Below are 11,154 nucleotides of genomic sequence, written 5' to 3' on the forward strand. Positions count from 1 at the left end.
TGAGACAAGGGTGTAGTTTAGTTTCAACACTGGGACGGGGGCTCTAGAAAAGTTTGAGTATCACCCTTAATCACATGCATTCTGGTGAGTTTCCACCATGTTATGGTGTAAATTTCTTACGTTTTGTCAAAACAAAGGCAAATGCACATGTTCTACATATGATACCAGCTTTAATTGCCAAGTATATTTGCACGCACAAGGATTAAAAGATGTGTGAAGACTACTTTTTGACACAGGGAGCATTCACACAACTCCTCCTCCACTGTAGTTAAAGGTGCATGCAGTTTCAGTCCACATTCACCAAAGTGTAAATATGTAAGTGCAGGGAACTTTGCATATACCCACAGCTGATAATTTAAATAATTACAATAATATCCGTGTTCAGAACAGGAACACAGTGTCACAGTTCCTGTTAGTTAATGTTTAGAGCATGAGTTTGGTGTTTAGGAAATGAGAAATCCCTATACTGTGTTGTAATCTGCATGCTGGCACACAAAACACCACGTGAATGAGCATGAAAATGTCTCACAGTTCTTCCCATGGGTCACACACTCTGCATCTCTGTGTATGCTTCCTGTCTCTGAAAGTACTTCCTGTCTATGACTGTACTTCCTGTCTGAATGTGCAGCATCAGCGGCTGGAGCAGATGTGAAAGTTGTGATGGCTGTGTTGCTCACAGAAAACGATTACACATCTCACATGGAGCTTTGATATGTTGCATTAACCAGACCATAAATAAAGAGACAACATGAATCCTCTCTCCTCTCCCTGCATGTCATCATTTCCCCAGGCTGCTAGTATTCTTGGTAAATGCTCAGAGACAGATGTTTCCATGACGACAGACAAACACCATGGTTGCCAAGTTACTGCCTGTATCCATGGAAATCTGGTATGTGGTGGCATCTGATCTGGTCTAAAGAATCCCTCGGTTTTCCTTTTTTTTTGTTTACTCATGTTGCAAAAAGCCTCCCCTCAAACAGCTTGAATAATGAGTCATTTTGACTCTGCGAGGCTGCAAGTGAGAGGATCGTGTGTCAGGAAGTAACAGGATAAGATGCTAACGCCATATGTCAGGTGCACCGAGCATCAGGCTGCTGAAGTGATGCCATGCCAGTGCTGAGAGTATAATGACTAGACAGCCTCATTCATGTCCTTTCTGCCTGCAAACATCTCATGTGTGTGTTTTTTGTGTTTCAGTGCTTCATGATTCCAAACCACATCTCACTCATCTGTTATTAAAGTGCAGCACAGACGGCTCTGATCTGTTGTGACACACTGACCTTTCGTCAGGTGGCTCTGACTGGTGAATTACAATTGTTTAAATGAACAGTCATGGTGAGACACAGTGAGATGAGAACTGGACCAGTGGCTCCACCTAGTGGACAATAGACAGAAGTCGTTTCCATCTGTAACTGTAGTGCAGAGGTGTCAAACTCATTTTAGTTAATGGGCCACATACAGCCCAGTTTCATCTCAGATGGGCCGCACCAATGAAACCATTGCACAATAACTTAAGTATCATCAGCTACAATATTTTCCCTTTTGTTGTGTAAAGCATTACAAGTACGTTCTGCCAAGGTTCATCCTTTATCAAAACAGATAAACAGCCTGAGATGTCTTAAGAAAAATAAGTGCAGTCACAACATGTCCACATTCAGTCAGTCTACTTCTCACTGTCATTACATGTGCATTAATCCACACATTTCCTGATACAGATTCTTTTGAGCTGAAGCTGCTGATTGACAATATTTTGCACAATGTTCAGTATCTTTAAACATGGTCACAGTAAGTATTAATTGAGAACTGTACTCTGGTCAGGGTGGAAACCTCTGAAGCAGAATTTTACATGAAGTAGGCATTGTTTAACTTGCTCCTGAAACCTGGTATCTCTTCGTCCAGGGCCGGATTAGACCCTTTGGCTGGCCAGTTTTGGCCCGGTGTCTATCTATCTAATAACTGTTTGATACTCACAAACTCAAATATTGTGATATTTTAAAGGTCCCATATTATTAAAAGTCAGATTTTCATGTCTTCTTTGATATAAAGCAGGTATTGGTGCTATATAAATAGTGCAAAAGTATCATGACACTCAATCCATAATGAAATGCACACAGTCCATATTCAGAACCTGTGCCTTTAAACGAACCATTAGTCCTTTTGTGAAGTTGTGATGTCACAACTATACAATGGATAACTTCGTAAATAAGCACAGCAGAAACGTCAGATAGGTCAGACCACTGTGTTTAACAATATATCTTTAAATCTAACAGTTAGAGCTGAAAAGAACAGAAATAAACAAGTAAAGTAAAAATCAATTCAATCAGCTGAATTAACAAATCAATTTGTCCTGTTGTCTACCTGGAAGTGAATGTTGCTGTTAGCACGATGTCACAGTGATTCAGTCTATAAACTGTTTCAAATGTAAACATAAACATTTAAATGGGTATTTTTGTATTTTCTGTTGGAATGTTTTGCAGTGTATGAATGACATCAGCTGACAGGAAGTAAACATGGACCCAAGCCCTAGCAATGCAGTTCCAGCTAAACAATTTGTAAACATAGAAAGTGCTGTTACAGTCATTTATGGGACTGCAGTAATGGTGCAGAGTCGCCCATGTGGAAGACCTGGAAATGCTGACCAATCAGAGCAGACTGAGCTTTTCTAAGAGGGGGTCTTAAAGAGACAGGCGCTAAAACGGATTGTTTCAGATAGAGAGTGAATACAGGTATATTCAGACACACAGTATGAGAAAAATAATGTGTTTTCTGAACATTAAAGCATGTTAACATGTTCTAGTATAAACCCAAAGTGGCTTAGAGCAGGCGCCCCATGTACAAGGCTGTTGCTGCAGCAGCCCGGGTTCAACTCCAGCCTGTGGCCCTTTGCTGCATGTCATTCCCTCTCTCTCTCTCTCCCCCTTTCACACTCAGATTTCCTATCAATTAAAGGCAAAAATGCCTAAAAAATATCTTTAAAAAAGTGGGACCTTTAAAACAGATACTTCGGAGTTATATAAAGTGGGCATCAGAAGAAACACTTCTAAAATCAATTATAATGATGAATAAACAATACGAATGATTCACTGTTGATTGTGTTGACATAAAACCCTCAAAAAAACCTGGAAAAGACAATAAATCAAATATTTCCCAACATTACAATAATCAAATTTCAGCTGTTTCATTTTTTACTTTCAATTTTATTTTCTATTCTGAATTTTGAAAAAAAAAGCAAGACAAATAAGCACAGCACCATTTTGTCTTTATTTCACGTCACCCAAACAAACACATGTAACACAAGTTTTAAGAGACAATGAGCCATACTAAAGCTGCACAATATGCACACAGGCTCAGGAAAAAAAGAAAAGGTTTTATTCCCAGTTCTGACGGAGCTGCTTAAAAAATATTATATCAATTTCTCATTTCTAAGGACATTTACAGTGCTGTCCGTGCACATCAGATAAATAATATAGACGCAACAGCAAATAAATATTTTTCTAAAGTGTCCAACTCAGGTGAGCTCAGGCAGGTGTATATTTCTACATATTAAATTACTACAAAGTAGGTTCATTTCTTCTACTCGCTCTCTACTTTATCCTCTGAATCCAGCAGGCAGGTGGTTGCAATGGCTCTGGTCACAGCGTACGGGTCACAGTTGGCTGCAGGCCGACGGTCCTCGAAGTAGCCTCTCTTTTCCTGGCCCACCTGGCGAGGGATGCGGATGCTGGCGCCTCGGTTGGCCACTCCGGCAGAGAAGTCCTCAATTCTGGAGGTTTCGTGGAGGCCTGTGAGACGCCTCATGTTGTCCTTCCCCCCACGTGGGTCATACTCTTGGATGTGCTTGTTGTGTCTTTTTCCCAGCTTCTCAATGGCCTGCTCGATGTATCTGTCATCAGAGGGAAACAGAGAGTTAGTTGAGATGTTGCAAGGTTGCAAAAACTAACTAACTCCTGGGAATAAAAACCCAACACAGTGTACTTTAAACCTGCAATAACATTTTGTGGCCACTTGGGTGCAGCAGAAACATGCTGTAAACATAACACTGTTGTCACAATACAATACCTTGAACAATATCGATATTCAGTAGTTTTTGATACCATGGGTAAGGTAAAGGTACCACACAGAAAGTGTTTGGTGGAAACGGGGCTTAAGTTACAAAGATATGAAAAAAAGGGTCCAGGTTGAAAAAATACCAAAGTTTCTCTTTAACGTATGAATTACAGTTGTCACAAGTTCCAAAGTACATGTTTACTCACTGGAGTCCATTTTCTTCTCTCATCTGCTTGGTGCTGACATTCGTGTGGCAACCAGCACCGTTCCAGTTGCCCGTCATTGGTTTGGGGTCCAGTGTTGCAACAACTCCAAAATCTTCACACACACGATGCAGCAGGAAGCGTGCAACCCACAGGTGGTCGCCCATCTCTATGCCCTCACACGGCCCCACCTGGAACTCCCACTGAACATAGAAGAAGCATAGAAAAGAGGAAAATGAAGAAACTGTAGAAGGGAAGTGTCAAACAAATAATAATTCAACCTGAATGCATGGTGAAAGCATTTTCTCTCCACTGTGCATTAGAATAACGGTAACACTTGCCTGAGATGGCATAACTTCGGCATTGGTGCCATAGATTTTGATCCCTGCATAGAGACAGGCCTTGTAGTGGCACTCCACGATGTCCCGTCCATAAGCGTTGTCAGCCCCCACTCCACAGTAGTAGGGTCCTTAAAGTAGGTAATGTGATGTGTTATTTTTCGTAGCATTTTATAGTAAGACATACTTTATTAAGGGTTTATGACTTGCGATTGATGGCTTTTTTAATGGTTAATAAAAATATCAGTGCCATATAAATCAGTATTATGACATCATTTAAATGTTTGTGTCGCCATTTTGTAAAAACTCTTGGTCTTGGTCTTTAATTCACCAGGAAGAGCTGAACATTTATTATCAATTTGTAAGGAGAACTTTCAGGTTGCCAGGTTGCAAGAAATCCAGGATCATGAGCTAAAACGCATCCTCATCTAAATGTATTGTAATTTATTTACATATTATTCAGATGTAATTATTTAGAATTGTTATCATGTATAACTACAGAATTTATATCTTATTACAGACTGATTCCAACCTTTTTGACATATATAAAATGAATGGTGTGGGGGATTTGGTGGCATCTTGTGGTGAGGGTTGCAGATTGCAACCAGCTGAAACTTCTCCCACGTGCTAAGTATGATGTGCTGGTGATGATTCCTTCAGTGTTCGTTGTTCAGGAGGTTTTTACCAGGAGCCAAATTATCAACAGTGGTCTCATTTTCTCTGATCCAAATGGACTAGGTGGTTAAAATAGGTATAAACACTGAGTTAGCATTTTCACATTACAAAGATGCCGTTTCGGCTCTTCACAGATAGGCCACTAGCTCAACCTGCTAATGTGTGCTTGCCTTTTTTCTCTGACAACTTAAAATCCAGACAGTTAGGAGGTTCTTAATGGGGGCTGAATTACCTGCACAGGTCTCTTCCTCTCCAAAGCAAACAGACCAGGTGATTAAAACCAGTAAAAGCACTGAATAAAGCTGTTTCATGTAAAATATCAGTGTTTTTCCAATGCCATTTGGTTCGCCACTGAGGGGCTGCTAACTATGGTGGCAGATGCAAAAATACAAAAAAGTAAATGGCCCTATCGAGAGCCAGAGTTTATTTTGTTCGTTCTAGGCTACAGTAGAAACATGGCGGTGCAACATGGCTGACTCTGTGGATGATGACCCGCTCCTTATGTAGATATCCCCCTGAATGCAACATCTTAAACATTGAACTTCTGAGTAAATACTTTTGAACTATCAACTCATAAACCCTTTATGCAGTATACCTTGTTAAACATCTTCTCAATATTTCTTCCACATGAATGAAGTGAGCAAATGTGTAAACAAAATGAGTGCTGATTTACCTTGGGGTGCTGGGAATCCATTTACAGGCCAGCTGAAAGGATGTCCATCTATTCCTAAAAGCGTGTACTCCTGCTCCATCCCAAACCAAATGCAGTGCTCTTTAACCTGGTCCATCACTTTTTTGCAGCTTGTTCGATGGTTAGTTTCTAAACAGTAAAACAACAGTTGTAAATAAGTACGGCTCTTTTGTCCTGACCTTAGTGACCAGTAAATCGTGAACAGAGATGTGAAAATGTACCTGCAGGTAAGCGGTTGTATTTGAGGACCTCACAGAGAACCAGTTTGTTGGGGTCAAGGGTGAATGGATCCCTGAACATGCGGACTGGAACAAGGTACATGTCACTGTTGGAGCCCTCGGCCTGGTATGTGCTTGAGCCGTCGAAGTTCCACTCAGGAATATCTAACAAGGTGGATTCAAGCAGAAGATTATCAACAAAACATCTCTTACAAAAGGCTCAGGTGTGAAAACTGATAAAATCACAGACTGTTTTAAATCCTGTACATTGTTAGTTAGTGCTCGGTGACCAGAAACATTTTAATCTTTTACTACTACTGCTACTGTTTCATGTGTTTGCTGTAATGTAAGCTAGTTCATGGCTACAAGAGTCTGAGTTAGCTGGAACAACATGTGAAAACACTGTTAAAAAACAACCCCGAGCAAAATTTAAATATAACCTACTTGGCTTAAACACATGCACACATGCACAGGCATACACAAATACACTTAAGCGCAGCAGAGACAGCGCACATATAGACAGACAAGAAAGCAAACACACAAGACAGGCACAAACAAACACAGAAATGCACAAAGACAAATTATGATTTAGCATAATTTGTGTTTGTGCATTTCTGTGTCATGTCATTTAAAAGTGTTGTATGTGACTTTGGAGAAAGATAGGTGATTGTTGAGTCTCATTTTCAGGTTGTCAGTTACCGAGGCTTTGGGTTGGTGGTTCGGTCTGAGTACAAATCCAAAGCGTTTTTGATGTGATGACCTGGGAATGACACTCAACAATCAACTATCTTTCTCCAGAGTTATATTCAGCACCTTTAAGTGTTTAACAAAAAGCTACAAAGGTGATAGAAAGGTAACGGCTACGCCATTTAATAGAAGACACAGGTAACTAGTTTGTGTTTTTTTTTTTTTTTTTTTGAACGCACTGGCTCAAATGAGTTCCAAGATACAGACAGAAATGTCAAAAATGTTGCAACCATCCCCGGTCACCCCTACATCACATAAATTTTGTTGACAAGTTACTGGCAGTAAAATGTGCAAAACAAGGAGGTGAAAACTATATTAGCTTGAGGTATTTATGAAAGAAAGAAAGAAAGAAAGAAAGAAAGAAAGAGATGACATTTTAAAGTGCTCATGCAGAATGTAAAGGCTACGTCTGCAACTATGAAAATGTAAATACTCGAGTATTTTGAAAGTACTTGAGTTCTCATTAATTTACTTTATGTTTTGGCAGCACAACAAGCTAGCAACAAATAATCATAGCCATATTAACGCTGTTACCATGAACATATTAGCAAACAATAACCTTTTTTACACATCCAGCAAACATGGAGCAACTTTAGCATTCATTTAGATTTTAGTTTGTGTCCATCTAATGAATTTGAGCTCAATATTCACTCTTGTTTTGAACTCTTTTTTGGTTTCTACCAACTCCTGAGAGAAATATCTGTCTTTTTAGCAGCTAAATGCTAACATGGTCGCTGGCTAGTCACTAACTTCCTGGGCCTGCATTTTGATGCTGGGCAGGTGGCATACAGCTGGCATTTGAAAAACCACAATGCATAATTTTTACACTTTGGTTTTGTACAGATTTTAAAACAAAAGAGACATGTGTTATGCTAGGAGACAGATTTTGTCACAGTTGGACGGAACCAGGCTAGCTGTTTCCCCCTGCTCCCAGTCTTTATACTATGCTAAGCTAAGCTAAGCTAACCAGCTTCTTAGCCTTAAACTCTCAGCAAGAAAGTGAATAAGGGTATCTCACAAAAATGTCTTTATTTACGCAACAGTACGCCAAAATTCTTCTAAAATACTTTCACAGTGTGACATTTGTTTGTTCATAACCTGACATGTTGATCCTGTCTAATCTAGGTTAGTGTGAACAGTAACAAATATTTGTTCTTCAGCTCAGCCAGCATATCAGTAAGGTTGCACCAGGATGCTCTGTGTTGTGTGCAATGAAGGTGTGCAAGCATCCCTCCCATGGAGTCACTCCCTGACAACAGAGCTGCTCTATCTTGATATTTATTTCTCAGTAAATCCTTCACTCATCCAGATGTAGGATTAAAGGGTGACTCAATAGCGCTAAGTAAAATATTTCGTTTTAGGCCAACTGTACAAAAAGAATTGTCTCATACAAAGATGACATCTACCTTCAATGCTCTTTGGCTCACTGTCCAGAGTTCGCGTCTTGTTTCGGAGACCTGCACCGGTGCCGTCGATCCAGATGTAGGTGACCTGGCATCTCTCCCCTTGCGGCAGGTTCATGTACTGCTGGCGCACAGCCTTGTTGAGGCGGGAGCTCAGTGACACAGATGCCATGCTCGCCTTTAATCAGAGAGGCAGAAGACAATGCAAAGGTGAATTTAAAAATAAAAAATTCACATTATGTGAATGTTAGCTCGATTTTTCATTCATTCACCCATGTTTTACACTGGATTAGTCATTTCATTATGGGGCTGACATTTACTGTATTTATCCAGTTCATTTCAGAGGGAACTATTGCACTTTTCACAAGCTAATACAAACTGTCTTTTTTATTCCTCATCTTTGTCTTTCCTTCTTTTAATCCTAACCCTTTTCACCTGACCTCCATGAAAATACCAAACCTGGAAAAGCAAGGTTTAGACAGTTAAAAGCTCCATGTTTCTTCCACATGTCCACAGCTTTTCTCTTTAGCTTCATAGTAGTTAAACATTTAACTTGTCCAACTTTATTGTTGCATAATTTTGCTGTGTCTTTTCTGTGTATATGCTGAGAGTAATGTAAGTCAGCCAGTTAAGCTGATTCTGAATCTGTTTTGTTCAACCATTATTTTGTCAACCAGGAGCAGCTTTTTTGTTTGCTTAGGTCAGAAACCTGCAGGGCTTGAAACACAAACACTAACTAAACGCAACCAGCCAGAAAACAAAACCACATTACAGCCACAAGTGATGATTGTAGGTTTCGAGTCAACGTGGAATGTCAGATGTCTGCAGATGTGAGGGACTGAGACCTTCACACGTGTTTTAATAATAATAGTAATAATAATAATAATACATTTTATTTGTATTGCACTTCACATTTTAGCAATGTCAAAGTGCTACAGAGCAGGATAAAGAAAAATTAAAACAGATTAGAATTAATACAATTTAGGAATTATTAAAAATGATTAGAGACAATAACTAGTTAAAGGGAGAACCTATAAAAGACATTTAGCAGAATGCTTTTGTAAAAAGATAGGTTTTTAGGTCTCTAACAGGTTTTATGATCTATGAACCACACTCTTTCATTTATAATCTGTGCCAGGCCACACCTTTCCTCTGCAATACTGTCACACCCAAAGTTGTCACGAAAACATTTAGGGGACATGATTCATCAGCTTAATTTAACATGTTTAGTGATGGTTAGTGTTAGGGCAAACTGTCATTGATTTATTTATGCACCAGACTGATGCACTTGTTTTGAATGGTGGTGAAACATATCCTGCCAGTTTTGTAATGATTGGACAAACAATTTCTGATTGGTTTACTGGTCGATTTAAATGAAACTTTCAGGGTATGTTACAAGTAGTTCTGTGGATGTATCCTGCCAGTTTTGTGATGGATGGCTCAACGGTGGTGGATTTAGGTCTATTTATGTGTTGTGACACGGCTCATTAAAGTTCACTGGTCAATATCTTCAAAACACAACAAGGTATCAACAAGCTTTTGGTAAGTTTAATAAGCTTGGTCCAATAATTACCCACAGAAAATGTGGTGCAAATCGGACCCACGGTTTAGGAGGAGGTGTGAGCTGTTTCCTGCTTTCCAACCAATAATTACCACAAAATAACAGGGTTTCAGCTTTTAGGGTTTGAACCTGTAAAAACATCTCAGAGCAGCAGTTGTAGAATTGTAAATTTATCTTTTTGCTTTTGCTGATTTTTTTAAGCATTACTGTAAATAAAAATATAATACAAAATTTGTAAAATTTGACATCTAGTCTCTGACTCTCTCCGTCTTAATTTCTACTTTTTGCTCAGGACATATGGGATTCATTTTCATTTTTGTGCTCATTGCCAGTAAAATGCAAGACATATGTAGGTCCAACACATTACATTAATACTATATGAATGACTTAAAACAAACATACACACAACTGAGGAGATTTTCCATTTGCATCTCATCAATTGTGAGTGATTTTATGTTATTATTTTTTTTACAAAATGTGTGAAAAATGCTATTGTTAACGGATCCAGTTGTGGATAAAGAACATATCTGTATCATATTATAACACAATATTTTTTTAAGGTTCCATATACTTGGAAAAAACTTCAAAAAGTTTTTCATCCCTCTTATTTTAGTTCAAATAGCAAAAATTTAAACACCTAATTGTAACTTTTAGATGATATTTACTCTATAATCTGAATTTAGAGGATTAAAGCTTTTCCAAAAACAACTTCCCAAAATCTTACTTAAGTCTTTTACAAACTCCTGGTTTGTTCAGGCAGGTTGAGATGAACCACAAAAAACAGAATGAGCAAAGTTGTCCAACTAGTTATATCAGACTCTGCATCAGTTTTGATCATGTAAGGAACAAAACAAAAGAAGATTTAATGATTTAACTCAAGATCACACAAAGTAAACTGAACATAATACAATTAAAATGTTTCGACTTACTGTGTTACAGGTGACTTCAAGTGCAGTCAGGTGACAACTTCAAGACAACTTCAGTGTGCGGCGCGCCTGAACCTGTGTGTGGTATTTATCTGGAATGCAAATTACCAAGCTGATGATGACACAGGCTCACATGTCGTTTACGTCACAAGATAGGCTCCTAAGAAGGTGTGTGTTTATGTGTGCCTGATTCAGATTTCCATAACATGAAATGATGTTTTCATTAGACAGAATCAGATCCTTCCTGCTTCTCACTTTAAAAAAAACCTTCCCAGTCTGTGACAGAGTTTGAAACACTTTCCTTTAGTGGGGACAATACTATTTAAGCAGTAAATGACATCAATA

General features: G+C 38.8%; 1 protein-coding gene across 1 annotated transcript; it reads right to left on the bottom strand.

Moving 5' to 3' along the window:
• Window positions 1-3,242: 3,242 nt before the first annotated feature.
• On the bottom strand, window positions 3,243-10,901 carry LOC125906257 (glutamine synthetase-like). Its single transcript, XM_049604759.1, has 7 exons — window positions 10,813-10,901; window positions 8,326-8,500; window positions 6,176-6,337; window positions 5,937-6,083; window positions 4,592-4,719; window positions 4,254-4,453; window positions 3,243-3,883 (listed from the first exon to the last, which is right to left on the bottom strand). Exons 2-7 carry the CDS (start codon window positions 8,492-8,494, stop codon window positions 3,574-3,576), a joined length of 1,116 nt encoding a protein of 371 aa, XP_049460716.1. The 5' UTR covers window positions 8,495-8,500; window positions 10,813-10,901; the 3' UTR covers window positions 3,243-3,573.
• Between the last annotated feature and the right edge of the window lie 253 nt (window positions 10,902-11,154).

Source organism: Epinephelus fuscoguttatus, linkage group LG18 (assembly GCF_011397635.1).
Source record: "Epinephelus fuscoguttatus linkage group LG18, E.fuscoguttatus.final_Chr_v1".
Taxonomy (NCBI): domain Eukaryota; kingdom Metazoa; phylum Chordata; class Actinopteri; order Perciformes; family Serranidae; genus Epinephelus; species Epinephelus fuscoguttatus.